The sequence below is a fragment of the Achroia grisella genome, unplaced genomic scaffold, assembly GCF_030625045.1.
Source record: "Achroia grisella isolate CSIRO2021 unplaced genomic scaffold, CSIRO_AGI_Agris_v1 utg109, whole genome shotgun sequence".
Classification (NCBI taxonomy): Eukaryota; Metazoa; Arthropoda; class Insecta; order Lepidoptera; family Pyralidae; genus Achroia; species Achroia grisella.
The window spans coordinates 260869-278365 of record NW_026712573.1 but is presented as its reverse complement, the minus strand read 5'-3'; the positions used below and the strand labels follow the sequence as shown (position 1 = coordinate 278365).

General features: G+C 31.8%; 1 protein-coding gene across 1 annotated transcript; it reads right to left on the bottom strand.

Moving 5' to 3' along the window:
* Positions 1-62: 62 nt before the first annotated feature.
* On the bottom strand, positions 63-17013 carry LOC131844391 (NFX1-type zinc finger-containing protein 1-like). The gene is made up of 14 exons (XM_059193276.1): positions 16196-17013; positions 15585-15819; positions 14742-14787; positions 13791-14025; positions 13340-13504; positions 12056-12931; positions 11484-11642; positions 10773-10920; positions 9587-9670; positions 8718-8992; positions 8127-8273; positions 3628-3802; positions 2360-2496; positions 63-334 (listed from the first exon to the last, which is right to left on the bottom strand). The coding sequence occupies exons 1-14, from the start codon at positions 16877-16879 to the stop codon at positions 266-268; spliced, it is 3435 nt and encodes a 1144-aa protein (XP_059049259.1). The 5' UTR covers positions 16880-17013; the 3' UTR covers positions 63-265.
* Positions 17014-17497: the final 484 nt, after the last annotated feature.

Sequence of the window (17497 nt, the reverse complement as noted above, 5' to 3'; positions counted from 1 at the left end):
TGTAGAGGAAGTTGCTCGGGTAAGATAGTATAAAATAAAACAAAAATATTAAAAGATCAAATTTATATTGAGTTTTATTCCCATCCGGAATAACAGTCTTGAAGGTATACAATGGGAATATATTTCTTCTATTCTTCACATTATGGTATCATTTTCAATATTTGCATACCTCTACGGGGTGCTGCATGTCATGTACTCTTATATGGTATGATCTAAAACTGTATCATGTAGCAAGCAAAATGTATAAATTATTATTATAAATATATTATTTCTTCACACAAATATTTAAACACGTGCATGACTGATAATTATCTAAATCCTCGGGACGAGTGACCTGTAAAAAATATTATTACTTATATTATGGCCTATATCCGTGTTTAATAATTGATTGGTATTTGTAAACAAAGAAATTAATAGATAACAATGATAAGTAATCATAATTAATAATTGGACGATAATAACGCTATCAAAGTGCAATTTATTGCACAAAGATCAAATCGTCGTACAATTTTGATAACTTTGTCTGTGGGTGCAAAAAGTGTTGTAAAATAATTATCATAATATAATAATTATATAAATTTGACAGCCTCGATGGTGTCGCTTTTTAGCACACCGCTTTACTTCCGATGGTCGCGGGTTCGATTCCCCGCACGGCACAAGCATTTGTATTCATGATACTCATAAATACAAATGTTTGTAATTGTTTGTATCGGTCTGGGTGTTTTCTATGTATAATATGTGTGTATTTACAAAAATATATATCTATGTATTTGTATCAGTTATCTAGCACCCATAAGACAAGCTTTAGTTAGCTTAACGTGGGTCTAGTTGATCTAGTTGGTCTGAGATTATAGTAAACATTTATATTTATATATTTATTTTTCTACTTGAAAAGTAAAGTTATTTAAGTGTTTTAAGATATTATTTCACTATGTCTTATTGCAACATAATATAATTGGATTTTAAGCACAATAGATCTCTGAAAAGCCTAAATCAATGAACATAAAATCTAAACTATCTAATAAAGAAGTAAATTTTGTAGGGGATAAGTGATCTCTGGATTCGATGAACCTATTTTGAAAATTCTTTTAGTGTTTGATGGCTAATTTATCCGGGAAGACTATAGGCTATATAGTACATATAATAAAATATATACAAACAATAGGAGCGGAACTGTAATAAAAATGTAGCATAAACATAGGAAATGTGACGCAGTGGAAGTGGCGCGGGTGAATCAATAATCTGGTCGGATACATGTGATAAGTTTTTTACGTCAACAGTTCTTAGTAATCTTACTAATATTATAAACGCGGAAATTTGTGAGTGTGGTTGGATGGATGAATGTCTGTTACTCTTTCACGCAAAAACTACTTAACGGGTGTTGATGAAACTTTACAATAACATAGCTTATACATCAGAATAACGCATAGGTTGTAATTTAAAAAGATATTCAGTAAATTGGTCAAGTCAATTTAATTGAGACGACAATTCGATTGTTACTCTCGCACCCATTTCCGTAGTCAGTACCTATAGGTGCGCCGATAACACTACCTGCGGGAGAGAATGTTATCAACTGTTATCTATAACGATGACGTCATCGTGATAATACAGGTGAATCTAATCTTTGTACCCGGTGTCAAATTTCTATATATTTGATATCTCTCACAACTCGGGAAATAAATAATATCATTGAAAATATTTTTACGAGATAAGGAACACTTCAGAAACTGTTCCGTGCGTTTATTTTAGTAAGTGGCGATGTAATGGTGTAGCCTTCTGCGTAAACTGTTACAGTTTACGCTGGCGGGGCACCGGTAAAGTCCGATCGCTCAGTTGCGTTTCTGACAGGTCGGGATCGAATGGACGATGTAACTTTGAACTGACGTACAAGTGACAACATTAAAAATTTAATAATTATTCTAACTTACAATAAACGTATTAATTTTGGGGTAAATTTATGGACTATTAACTATTTAACAAATATATAAACAATAGTTTTCAAAAGTCAAACCACATCAAACTGCGCTGTTTCAAGGTTATGTGAAATGTTTGCAAAACAAACAGTTGACATAACCATAATAAGCAAAATAAAAGATATTTAAAAGTTTGCAGTAAATTATACGTCAGTTCAAAGTTACATCGCCCATTCGATCCCGACCTGTCAGAAACGCAAACTCTGAGCAGGCGGATTGTAGAATATGGTAATTGAATGAGGATGAAGTCAGGCCAATTAGCCAATAGTTGTAAAATCGCCAGGAAGTAACCACGTTGGTTTCCGCGCATGGCATCCCTGGTACTGCAACGACATTTTAAATAAATACGCATATAAATAAAATACATGAAAATATACATAGCATACCTCAATTTGTTTCTTATGCTCACATTCTATCCTTAACTTATCTCCTATTGCGTTTTGAGCTTGTAATTTATCACTAATTGATCTCCATGTATTACTCGCTGATTGCAGTGTCTTCATGTTACCGAATAAGTAAAATCCTGTAAGTAATAACAAAACGTTAAAAACATGTGAAAATTTATGAAAATCTTGGATTAGGAAATGGCACCTGGTAATCCCAGGTCCTATTACCACGTACTCGCAGGCTTCCGTTAATCCTGCGTGAGCTTTTGTAGTCATGTACAAGCTCATTCGAAAAGAATAAGAGCTGAGTTTCTTGTCAGTTCTTTTTAACTCGAATACACTCCGAACTGACAATAATAGATTTTGACATATCACATGAATCTGTAATAGTCCTACATGAATAAAGATATTTTTATTATATTTGATTTAAAATTGTAATTATAGTACTCTGCGTGATGAGCATTGTTTTTCGGTTTTTTAATTAGTCTGTGCCGAAAAGATTGTATTAGAGAGCCGGCATCTCGTTTTGTAAATTTAATTATAGTAATTGTGTGAAATGTCAATAAACTAGAAGAACTGCAATACTATTTTTGTTCACTCGGCTGGAAGAACCCAAAGAAATGGCAGGTTTGCTTCCTGGCTAGATCAAAAACATACTCAGTGAATTGTCAATTAGTTGAAAATGTCTCTGACTACCCCATTTTGTGTTAAAGTAGTGAAGATGATTAAATATCGTGAGTCATGCATTTATTATTTGCCGACTAAAATAAAGTAGGTATGTAGACTGTAGCTTTAGAGGCAAAATTAGATAAAGTTGTCAATAAAGCGGTCTGATGTCGATAATGCATCATTATAATAAGATAATGATGAGATCCGTAATGTTATCTTGAGTATAACTCTGCCTAGCCTAATTAGTGAGACGTTCTCACGTCGCTGAGATTGATAGGGTGTTTTATATATACATTTATATATACACACAGCCTCGGTGGTCTAGTGGTTTAGCACGCCGCTTTACTATCCGATGGTCGTGGGTTCGATTCCTCGCACGGTACAAACATTTGTATTCATGAGTATGATTGTTTGTATCGGTCTGGGTGTTTTCTATGTATAATATGTATTTATTTACAAAAAAAATGTAACCAAGTATTTATATCAGTTGTCTAGTACCTATAACACAAGCTCTGCTTAGCTTGGGACTAGATGGCGCTGTGACAATTGTCCAGGGTTTTTATTATTTTTAGTATCCAATCAGGTCAACGCAAACATACCTTCTTTAGCTCTTGACAAAGCCACGCATATTCTATTAGGAGCTGACAAGAAACCTATATTGCCGTCTCTGTTACTCCTTACGAGTGAGAGTATGATAATCCTATTCTCTTCGCCTTGGTAATTATCCACTGGTGTCACTTTCACCTCTCGAATTGTGCTGTACTTTCTACTCATCTGTGAAAAAGATCATTAAGAAATTAAAGTGTTTTAAAGTAAATATCTTTCCTGATCCATGTATAGTAAAAAAGACATCGCAGTACATCAGTGTTGCAGTGTGGGGGTGCAGAGAGAGCTATGAGGTGACATACTAAAAGAGACAACAAAAATGTCGATTTTTATTAAAGTAAAAAATGAAACTGTAATAATAGACACGAAAAGTACATTATTATTTGTAATTAATTGACAATAATTATTGTAATTATAGTAATTAAGGAGCGGTGAATTTTCGGTTGACCTTAGGTGGGGAAAGACCACACTGTATATCGCATATCTGGTACATAACAGAAGTAACTAAAAATTATAATCTTTTCAAAATCCACTTGAAAGTTTGAACATTAAAGTCTAATTTTATACTGTAATTTTCGTTTCGTAATTTCGAAAACGAAACTCGTTGTATCCATGCTTTAATTATTAAGAGAACTAAAGTGTTATATCACTGCCATATCTTATTCTTCGTACAGGGATACAGTTTCCATAGCAAGCGGGTAGTAGCGAAGTATATTAATATATCCATGCGATTTTTTAACTCTGATTTTAGCGGCTTATCAGATGTTTTGCGCTTGATCTGTTGTAACTGGCTTGAATGAAGAAATGTTTTATATTCTAAATTTGTATTTAAAATTTATAGTTCCTTTTGTAGATTCTTGTTTGTTACTTTAATTCCATTCTATTTATGTCAATATACTATCCAAAAATATATATTTTCTCCTTATTCCAAGTCTTTTTTCCTATTATCTATACATGGATAATATAAAACTACAACAGAATCTAATCTCAATATCGATTTCAACCTAATCCAATAGCCCACACCGTGTACACGGATAATTTTAGTTTTATTGGTAAGTTTCGTCATACTTATTAATAATAATATAATATAACTTTACACGAAGTGTTAAAACTATCTTATTAATATTACAAACGCGAAAGTTTGTAAGTGTGGATGGATGTTTGTTACTTTTTCATGCAAAAACTACTGAACGAATTTAGATACACCTTTGGAAATTGGGCGAAATATATAATAAATACCAAGTGTGATGCAGACGAAGTTGGGCAGATCTAGTAGTTTATAATTAGTAGCTTATAATTTAAAAAAGACAACACGTAAGTATATAAATATAACACATATATAAACTATGTAATTTTGTATATATTACATAGTTTATATAATGATAGTTATAAATATGTGTACATATATTACACAACTCAGTGAAACACTATTAGCTTTACGAAAACTACTGCCGTAACAATAGCAGCTGAAATTTGTAACAATGTGGCAGCGAGCGATGGATTTCCGAGTAATGTTGGAGCTACTACGCGTGCTGATAAGGTATTGAAAAGGTAATGTTAATGTTTGGCCACGTTGAATAAACCGGTATCTATATAAACATTTGGTCTCATCGCTTTTGGACTTTGTTCTATACGTATCTACTATGATTTCGCGTTGCAATCACTATTTGCTGTACAAAGTACAAGGTTATCTTTATAATTTTAACTATTTCCTCGGCTCATACTTTATCTATTGATATTACGCTAATCGAACAATAAACATTAACATGTTTATTGTAAAATTGTAAATTCGTAATTCAGAATCACTTGTCTTTTTAGTTAGCTGATAAGAAAAAAAATTCTAGTATTGAATTTAATAAAAATTTTGAGTTCATCTTACGAATAAATGCTAAAGTTTTTGAGAATGGACGTTTGTTGAGATGTTTGTCTATTGAGTAATAGACAGTTGATTCAAGAACTAACGACCTTAGTGGTGCACTAGTTATGAATGTCACAAATAATGTCATGAGTTCGATTCTCGGTCCAATCATTTTTTTAAGCATTCTGGGAATTCTATCTATGTGGAGATATCAATACTCTAATTTGTGGCTCTTAAAGTTTGATGTACAATTTCTCATAGAGCAAAATAAGGTAATTTTAAGATTAGGCATTTAGTGTATGAAAAGTGTCACAAGTAAAGAGTTAAACTGTAGGTTATACTAGTATTTTACAACAGAGCAAAGATCACGCGCTATTCGCATTGTGATAGATACGGACAGTTGTATAGCTGTCTCACTTTTTCGCGTGACCTTGGTCGAATGTCAATACGAGTCAGACTTAATACTTCAAACTATATTTTTGCCAAATTTAGGATGTCTACCACACTATGGCTAATGGTGACGGCCGCGATTATTCAACGAAATGTATTATATACATATTACATTTTTGCATTTAAAAAAAAAATTAAACTTTTAATCATAATACGTATTATTATTTTAATCTAACATTTATTATTAAACTAGTCATTTTATATCTATCTTTATATGTTTAATAATATTGTGTAGTGGAGGGATGGAATTGACAGTAGTGACGACAAGTGACCATTTGTCCATGTCTGTACCATGTCAGCTTGTCGTCGTGGTTTATACGTGGTGAATTTGCCACGATGGGCTAACTGATCCAACCTCATAATTATGTTATCATTTTCTACTGGTACCCCTCTAGCACTACACCATTAGTGTAAGCGGGTGCCTCATACCATATTTATGTAAAGAAAATAATATTGTGCAATTATCTATATTATACAATATTATTGTATGCGTACGGCGGCCTTAAAACGAATGCCAAATATATAATTACGCATTTAGGATAAAACTGATTAGACTACAGTCATAAATGAAGACGGAAGTGATAAAATGTCTACGTTTATCAATACTGATTATCTGATAAGGTTTTATTCAACGTTTATCATTTTAGAGCCATGTGCCACCACCCTTCGAACCGGATCACAGCTTACTCTCCAGTAAGCTGTTTCGCGGCTGAAACAGTTGAGATGTAGACTACTTTATCACGGTCGTTGAAAACATCTGCCTCGCCTATTACTGTCTCCAATCAGCTTGCTTTGTTAACATTATTTCAAACGTGGAGAGAGATATGGTAGCTAAATTATAGGGCGCAAAAGAGATGCTATTGACGTCACATATGACGCGGTGTCGGATATAAAAAATATTATTTTAGTTTTTTTCATGTTTTACTGGCCTGGAAAGTCGTTTAAAGCTGGTTCATATTAATTTTTTGATAATAAAGTTTCAAGGCGTTTGTGGCCTGGGTTTACACCAACATTCTGCCCACCTTCAAGAAGAAAACAAAAGACTAAGAGAAAGAGAAAACATTTGTGATAATGAATGCAATGATGTGTATTGGTCTGGGTGTTTTTTATATATACATATGTACGTTTTTACACATAAAAATTATCAATTGTATAGTACTTATAACGCAAGATTTGCTTAACCTGGGAATGCGTTTTCTAATTTCCCTGAGATATTATTATTATTAATAATAACATATTTCATGAAGCACTATTGACCGGCGGTGTGTATCGGCGTTACCGGCAGATTGCCGTTGTAGTGCCGTGACTACAGATTTATTTTATTATTTCATATGTATATTGGTGTATAAGGTTATTTACAATATAGGCTATAAGTAACCCGAATTAAATAAATACATATTGTCGTATTTTTACGGCATTACTATTTAAATTAATGTATTGTATAGCAATAACAAAACTCATAGCATTTTTTAATTATAATATCTTATTATTTTTGTAGCTTATGCCATTCACATATGATTTATTATCGTTCAGAAAGCGTTTACGTAGCAGTTTATTACTAATTAATGAGATTAAGATATGCATACTGATTTGTTTTCGATTTATATCGATTATATTAAATGTTTGCACTCGTTCACGTCACAGATTATATATTTGTAATTTGGACACGTGGTTACGTTAGGTCGATGCCATGGCCAAATTACAATCGTTTAATCGATGATGTAATTGAAAACGATAATAATGTTTTGAATGCATTTTTATTCATTCCATTTTTATATTATATTGTAATCAAACGTAATTTACCGAGTGTTGCTGGCAGCTTGTCTATGATTCGTTTTATAAACTTTATATTTTTGATTCTTTGATCTGTTTTTAAGTCACTTTTGACTCTCTTACTTTTCGCTGTGAGCCCTTTTGGGAAATATACACATTATTATTACTATTCTGATTTTTAATAAAATAGTCGTTATGTTACCGCTCCAGTCGCAACGAGGTATATTATTTGTTTAGATTTTTTGGAGTTAACGCCAGTGAGTTGACATTCGAAATGATGCAAAATGAAAGTGATGATGCGTTGCACATTAACTTTTCTTATAAACCTTGTTGGTGACCTAATGAATTATAAAAAAAGCTCTGTGAAGATACCGAGAGGTTTCAGCTCAAAACTGTAGAAGACTTTCTTACCTCTTTAATAAGTGAAACCTGTCCAGTGTATGTAGATAATATTGTTATTTCATCAGATTTGTATTTCATGCCCAGTAGATAGTTAGCTAGAGCTGTGCACCATTTAGCTTCGTAATTGTTCTTATGACTCCAACTGTCTTCCAGTCCCTTAAAAAATAGGTTTGAGTTAGTGTTACAAGGTAAAATTGCTCTTAGTTTTCAGATCTCTAAATCGACAATTGATTGAGAGAAAGATTTTGTATGTACGTTCAATATTTTAGGACATCGATATGTTAATAAGTAAATTCTTTTAATTTAAAAATTATACATTATTGCGTTGCACATTAACTATAATTTGGTTACATCATACATAGACAATTAAGTATTTATTTATATATAATATTTATCTTTATTATTTGTATTATGTATAATATTTTTTTAGAAATTTATATATATTTTTCTGACATATCTCATCTATATTAGTGCACCGCTAATTATCTTTCTCTGCACCACTCATGATTGACTCGTAGATAACGCTGCAAAGTGTTAAGTCGGCAATATGTACACATTTTTGTGCATTGAAGTTAAATAAATAAAATAAAGTTTTCTTACCTCAGAATCTTCATAAACGTCATGATTGAAAAAATACAAATTGTCCGCCATTCCCCTCACATTATTGTAACTGTACACTGTAGGGTGACTGTCCAATCTGTTGTATAATTCTGGGACGAGCAGTTCTACGTAGTTGGGTCTCATCCGACGTTGTGTGGTGAGAGTACGCGAATGAATACCATTTCGTACCATACGTTCGAACAAGGATATCTCCAAGTTGTAGTCTCTGGCTAGTTTATACTGGGCCGCTGTGGGTCTTAGTTGTTTATGGTCACCTAAAATAAAAATAATTAATTTTATAATTAATTATTTACGTGACGCAGATAATGTACCAGCCTCTTAAAAATAATTGTTTTTTACTACTCTCATGCTGTTGGCCGCAGCTGGCCTTTATGGTTTCACTGGACGATAGGATTCAAGTGCAGATGGCACTCCAAACTACCACCATCATTACAGTAAAAAAAATGTCAATTGAATCAGTCTACTAAGTTGGACGGTAAGGAAACAATATTTATACAAAAACTTGATGTTCATAAGCGGCTAAAATGTCCTACATGAATAAACAATTTTTGATTTGATTTGATTTAATAACAATAACTTTAGACAGAGGTAGGGTTAGTATAAATTCTCTGTCTAGGTACTATAGGTATTACACATAAGGGGCCACACGGTTACGCAATATCCGTAGTGCTGGTCATATGTGGGAATGGTGGTGGTTGAATCTTGCCATTTACCATCAGGTGAGCCGTACTTGTTTGTCAATAAATATAAAAAAAGTTTTCTACCTTCCACATCAAAGAAATGTGAAAGAATACTAAGTCTATAATCTATACCATATACTATAATTGAAGGAAAAAAGGAATACATACCAATAAGTATGAGATGTTTGCAATGGTATGTTAGAGATGCCACTATATGAGCCTCTAGCACTTCAGCAGCTTCTTCCACTATCACTGAAACAGTAAAATACAATCACAATACAGTAATAACAGGTTTATAGCACATAAAAAAATATCTGAAAATATAAAAAGAAAGATATCTGAGAATATGCTATATTGATACTGAAAAAATATAATACCACATTCATACTAATATATTTAACTTGGATTTAACAAAAAAAAAAAAACCAAGACATGTAACTGGTATCCTTTTGAAAAATAGTAAAAACAAAGTTTACATTTTTGGTGTGACAAAATCAAAGTGATTAAAACATTAGACATTTTTATTTTAATAAAGGGTTTGAACTATTACTCTGTGCTTAAGAGATCTTGTAGCACTGCAACCTGCATAGATTTATTGTGCTCGCCCTAAACGTGGTACTATTTTTTTTAAGTATATCCACGATTCCCGGATATATAATTCCAGGTTTTTTATATTTTTTTATTTGGATTTTTTTTTATTGGATTGTTTGGGCTATTGTCAGATGTGTAGCACCTGTAGCACTGCGACCTACATAGATCTATTGTGCTCGCCCTTTTCAGAGTTCGCTACCTAGACCCGTCAGGGACAAGAATTGAAGGATATTCTTAGGAGCGATCGTTTTTATCTCCTCGGGAAAGAGTGTAAACTTTCCAAAGGAGATATTTCCTTTATGCATGAGTGGGCTACAACCACATAGGATGTGAAGCGGCGTTTCCTCTTCAGTTTGGCAGAATCTGCAGATACTTGTCGTGCATAGGCCTAGTTTAGCCATATGCTTGTTTAATTTGCAGTGTCCTGTGAGGGCCCTAGTCATCATGCATATGTTGTTTTTACTCAATAGCAGTAGTCTATTGGAGTATTTGGTCGAGAAGCCCGATATAATTTATTTGGATACGCAATTATTATTTATTACTACGGAACAAAGTGTTACATAACTAGGGATTGTACTTAGGACATTCTATTCTGATATTAAGGTAATTTTTTTTAATTTCATAAATTTTAGGTTTATTTTTACTACTAGTGCTTATTCTATTATTACTAGTCTGATATGGTACTGTTAACATTACGTGCTAAATCTTAGAACATGCATATTAGAAGACCGCCTTATTGCTAAAAGTAATCTTTTATAATCACCTATAGGTGAGAGCAGCTTCTTCATGAGATCGTGTCGACGCGCTGCCGTGGTGGTGGTAACACCGACCACCCTCACTGCATTCATCACATCACCATCGATAAGTGTTGCCACTTCGTTTAACTCGTCGTTGCATTTGTTGTGTTGTTCCTGTAAATGAACATGAAGAAATTAAATAAAAAAAAGTCTACATTATGCTCCAATATAAAAAAAAAACACTAAAAAGCATTAACAACTACAATATACACTATTACTATAAAGGCAGAGTTTGGATGTTTGGGCTAATCTCAGGTACTACTGATCAAATTTAGAATTTATGGAACACGCTACGACCAATATCAACAGGAGAGAAGCTGCAATGAAAAATGTAGTAAATAGAAGAAAAATGTGATGTTAAAAGTTGAAATGAAATTATACTAAAATATTATGTTCCAATAAGTTGCAGGTATAAACCTTAATAAATTCAGAGGACAATTTAGAACTTAAGTGCTATCATCGTCGTTGATCTTTTATTGTATTAATTTACTAATAAAGGCTATAATAGAACAGCAGAGAGGGTGGACTCACTGAATTATAAACTGTTATGTCTCGATTATTACTTCTAAATTTTATTATAAGCAGCAATTGTAATAGTTTATTATTTGAGAAAAATTAAAATGATGATGGTTATTATTATTATTACATCAAACCCAATTAAATCACTTTCAACATACCAATAGAGTGTTCATTTTAGTCATCAATTTGCTTTTGATAGATACCACTGAATTATTGTACATCGTCCATCGTTGTTTCAGATTCAAGCTGTAGAGATCTTTCACGTTTGGCAGATTGTCTTCTAAATTTACAGCATTTTCTGAGGTTGGTATATTCCGCTAAAATAATAATGAAGATTTTTATTAAATTTTAGCCTTTTAATTTTAATTTAATCGTCGTCATTAAGAAGATAAAATAATCCTGGATCAAATTATCCAGTTTGTTTTTAACTTGTGTTTCTTTTGTAAATACATACGTAATATACATAGAAAACACAATTACCGGTAGAAACAATTATACTCATGAATACAAATGTTTGCACTGTGCGAGGAATCGAACCAGCGACCATCTGAAGTAAATCGGTGTGCGAAACCGCTAGACCACCGAGGCCGTCATAGAAGATAAATTGCATCACAAGCTATATAAAAGATAGCCTATGGGATTCCATAGGCTATCTTTTATATCAAGGTCTACTTTTTGAAATTGTGAAGTTGCTGGTTTATTTATAATATTTATAACAAAATAAACTTACTTTAAAACAATTCAACATCCCCTTGACTCTGTTTATTTGAGCCTCAAACTTGTCTGTCATTTGTTGCTTCTCTAAAGGGTCATCTGTTATGTCTTTAACATATTTTATACTATTCAACATAGAATCAATTTCTTTCAAAGCCCATTCTTCGGAAAAGCACGTTTCTAACTGCTCACAATCAATATTCACGTCATCAAACTGTTTCTCCCAGTCTTCTAATTCTTCTGCCTCTATTTCTACCTTCTTTGTATCATCAAAAAGCCAGTTTAACATAGGATCCTCATTAGATTCCATTAATTCATATGTTTTGTCACCAATCTTAAGATATGGTTTAATTGTTTTATACGTGAGGATCTCTTTCTCACATTTCTCTATCTCACTTTGTAAATCAGTCATCTCTTTAAATATCTTCTCTAATTCTGATCTCTTATTTCTATACATATATGAATATTTGGACTTCATTTGCATTCTCATATTATGCAATGTGTAAGGTTCTAATATTTTACTCTTGCTTTGACTACCTAGTCTTATTATATTCTTAGTGATATCTAAAATGCCTTCCAAGAATTGATCAAGGGCGTGATTTGTATAACAAATTATCAACATTGGAGTACCTAATAGTGATAGATTCTTTAGTAGAGTAGAAGCAATTTTGACCCCAATGAAAGTCTTGCCAGTGCCTGGCGGACCTTGAATGACGGCAAATTCTCTTGTTAGAGCAAATTTGTAGGCCTCCCATTGAGAGTTATCCAGGCCTAGTGTGTCGCTTGTAGGCCAGTGTTCTAAATCCAAAACTGGAAAAGATATCTCTTCAGAGTTTGTTTCTGTAATATATATCGTTTCTGAGTTTAAATATGCAGGTGGCTGTGATGCATTCTGAAATCATATAATATTGATAATGTCTACCAGATCATTAAAAGAAGAACCTACACAAAAGATTTATAAAATACACATTCAAGAATGTATATACAGAAATGAAATATATTAAAAATCTCAAGACAAGTCATGGATAAACTGTGCCTTAGTTAAGTTTTCCGAAAATAAAAGTTAATCTTATTCTTATATATTATATATTGAATAGTAAACCAGGTTTAATTAAAAGACCAAGAATATTAGTGCAAACCAATTTTTATTAGCCTTTTCAATTAAATTTGATCTGGCAAAGTTGAAACTTACAATTTTAGTTCTGGGATTGACAATACATGACATATATAGTCATTAGATATGCTAGTTTGCCATTACCGTTACTATATATATATATATGATAGAATAAGTGAGCAGTACCTGAACATCAACTATGTATTTCTTCATAGGCAAATCATCATTGCGAGAGTTCTGTAACACTTTGAGAACTCTATGATAGGGTTCAAAGAACACTTCACTTTCTACCATCAGATAAGATTCTGAGATTTTTTTCTCCGATATCGGGTTCTGAAATGAAACTGCCACCTGAAATTATATAAATGTATTATTAAATAAATTGTCTAGTTGATTGAAACAAATTACAATCTACAATCTGTTCTAATATTGAACTTGAAGCTTGAAGTCCTCTATTTAGACAGGTAGTTCATTTCACAATATTAGTGTATACAGGAGAAAGCTTTTCTGAAACCATATTGGCCGAGACTGCTTTGGTTCCAGCTTGTGGGGAATTCATCGCAGTGGATGGTGTGCGGCGCGATGGTAAAAGGTAGCCAGAACATAAATAATAACTCAATTTAATAAACATACTTACATAACCATTGCCCAATAGATTCATCCCAGAATCAAGAACAGTAGCACACAAAATATTCTCAAAATTATCACAAGTAAACAGTAACAATGATCCAAACATCAATTGCTTGTTGTATCCCAACTTCTTATTATCAATGGAGCTATGTGAGTTGCGTTCCTTCCATGCAATATCAATAAGATGACCCACTTTGTTGTTGCTGACATATGTGCGAATAATACGTACTTTTGGGTACACTCTGAAAATTTGAATATTTTTTTATTTGTTGTTGCAAATCATAAACAATTATACATATTTATATATGTATTTTGCACATCAGTTATATAATTCAATTTGTGTCCTTATATCTAAGCTTAACGTTTAGAATGATCAATGTGTTACTTGTGCACATCTGAACAAAACGGTTGTCGTGTTTTGTTTTGTTCAGATTAAGGCTGAAGATTGAATGGTTTTTATTTGTTGACAAATATAATAGCAGATGCTGGTGGTCTCTTTATTGGTACTGAACAAAAATGTTAAGTCGATTATGTATGTATAAATTAATTTGGGCTCATGCTATTAGGGTCAACCCCAACAGTCTGTGCCGACAAAACAGATCGACTGGTGCATTTCAACTAATATAAGAATCAAACTCGAGTCCTAAAAGTAAATGTATGAGTTCTTTTTGGGATATAATAAGTGTCTGTAATAGACGTACAGAAAACAGATGTATTAAGTATTTAAATTAGAAAAAAATGTGTCAAAATTAGGAATTCAATATTATTGATATTAAATTAAAAATATTTAAGTTTTCATTTTGACCACAACAGCCCAGAATATTAGTACATTACTTAACCTATGTATGTTAGTAGAAATGTGAGGAACCTCTTTATTATCTGTCTCATTCAGTGTCTTAGGTTAGGACAGTCCTCCCAGAGCACTCATCATTTTACCAATTTAGAAGAAAATAATCACCTAATATTTTCATGTCTTCTCTTAGCTGGATTCTCCATATATTTACCTAAAAAATAAACAATTTTAAACAAAACTTTTTCATATAACAAAAGTACTTAGAATAATAATAATAAAATTATTATTTTTTGTGGCGAGTTCTCAAGCAGAAATAAAAAAAACTTTATATATCCAACTTATTAAAATAATGTCTTTGGTTTCAGGGTGGTCATTGGTCAACACTAAAAACAACTTTGTGTTTAAATTTAAATCAAGGCATGGAAATATCAATAATAAGCAACATTAATTTAAAGCATTGTGGTGAGTTACCCCTAGCTGTATTGAATTTATCCATTCTGAATGAACCAACATTCACAATTGACTATCGCTGATATTATTTGGTAATACAAACATACATACAGATTTTGCAAAAGTATTGTGTATTTATTACAAATGAAAAGTATTAATTGAGAACTTAAAGTTGGATAAAAAATGCATAATGTGTTCATGCTTCTTGCATATATCCCTGAAAATCAGGCAATCAGGGAATGCCTGAAAATCAGTGACATTTTTGTGTAGGATGATACACACACAATGTTACTCATACATTTTTCTATATATATTATATATTGTGATTTGTAAAAGATGTAAAGTAAACACTACACTGTTTAGTTAACCAATGTAGTGATTACTTTACATTTTTTTCTTTATATTAGTGTACCCCATATCTGTTTGAAGGAAATAAAAGTTTTATCTTATGTATTTATATTATGTATTTATTTCAATCTGTATGTAATTTTTGTGTAGGGCTACCTCATACTCTGATTGTTAAGGTATTTAAAGAATAAATATTAATATTTTACCAACATATTCCATCTCTTAATGTGCCAAAGTAGTCTTCTCGTAACAATTTGAATTGCAAATCTAGATAATGTTGCACACTTGTATACACTCCATTTATTATGTTGGGCTGTATGTTTAACTTATTTCTTCCTAACAAGTCATCTTTTTGAGGAAAAATATGGAGATTTTTGTAATTGTTTGGGTCATCACATTTATTGTCCGGTATTTTATTATCAAATACGATTTGTTCACTAGGATCCTAAAAAAATTTAACATTTAACATCTATATATATAAATAAAATTGGAATGTTTGTAATATTGAAATAACCATTTTTTACTACATGCATATTAATGTAAATATGGTACATACACCAAAATAACATTTATACAATTTCTGTCTGTCTGTTTATTCCGGCTAATATCTGAAATGACTGGACCAATTTTGACGGGACTTTTATTGGCAGGTAGCTGATGTAATAAGGAGTAAATTAGGGTAGTTTTATTTTAGAAAAAATATTTTAGAATAATAAAGTTAAATTCCATGCAGACGAAGTTGCATGTACAGCTAGTTATTAATAAAATGTTTTACAACCTACACTTGTAAGTTCAATAATGTTATTAGGTAGAAAACAGACCTCACTAATAATTTTTGATATTCTTAGTTTCAATTGATCTATTCTAGTAAATAATTCATTGCTAAATGTCTCTGTATGTTCTTCTTTTACACCAACAGCACTTTCATCAGCTACATCCAATAACTCATAAACTTCTTTTATATAATCTAAAGAATGTCCACCAAAATGTACAAGACCCTCACAAAGCAATATAACATCACTAAAAAATAATTCTGCATCATTCCATAATTGAAAATTCATTTTTTTCTCTACAATTCTGACGGATGGCAAACTGGCCAGATAATTTTTAATTGTGATCAAGAAATTTGATTTTTCAAATCTCGACTTCAATTGGGACGCAATTCTCGAGTTTTCACCAGGTTCTAGTGATCTGTAAATACGTGCTAATATTTTTACTATTAAGACAATAAAGTCTCCTTTTAATTCTATATCTAAAAGATTCCAGAAGCCAGGTCTATGTGATATTTCTAGTGTTAAAACTGGAGGTTCTAAGAATGATAAGTCGAGAAGTCTTTTGAAGCCAATTGGTTTCTTTTCCGTAAATTGGGGCTTTGTAGATGTTTCAGGTTGGACCTGGTCTTCATCTGCAAATTGTGATGCATCTTCAGTAATCTGATGATTATCTTCTATAAGTGTACCGTCGAACCAGTCTATTCGTAAAGTTGATTTGTTCCGCTCACTCATGTTTATTAATAAAAAACACTATAAATGTAATATATTTTTCATACACACTTTGCTGTTTATAGAATGTTTTCATATATTTCCTTATAATTTTTATAATTCATTATTTCTGTAATCCACACGAAAACAAAACAAGTAATAATGACACGCAGTGACAGATAATGACATTAACATTGACAGTGACTTTCAAAGTGACAGCAAATTGTAAGCCCCAATTGTATAGCTGTATGGGTACAGTTCCCTTTGCCTTTTTTTAAAGGATAAATGGAACAAAAAAACATTAAATGTCATTAACAATTTCGATTATTAAACTAAAAAAAAAACTAAAAAAAAAAACAATAAAATTATGCATAAAAATTACAAAAGGGTTAATTAAGGTCATAATAACAAATTAAAAACTGCAATTACTACATATTCCTATAATAATTTTTACTGTTAATTCGCTTATTTCGGTATGTATTTCTTTTAATGATATGCCCTGGATATGACGTATAATTCACTATACGTTCCATATTCCGAATACTGCCTTTGTATAAGCTAAAGCAGTTTGTATCGCCGAATCGTTTAATTTAGAACAAAAATAATATACGATACTTGTTACTATAGAACAAGGGTGTTCGG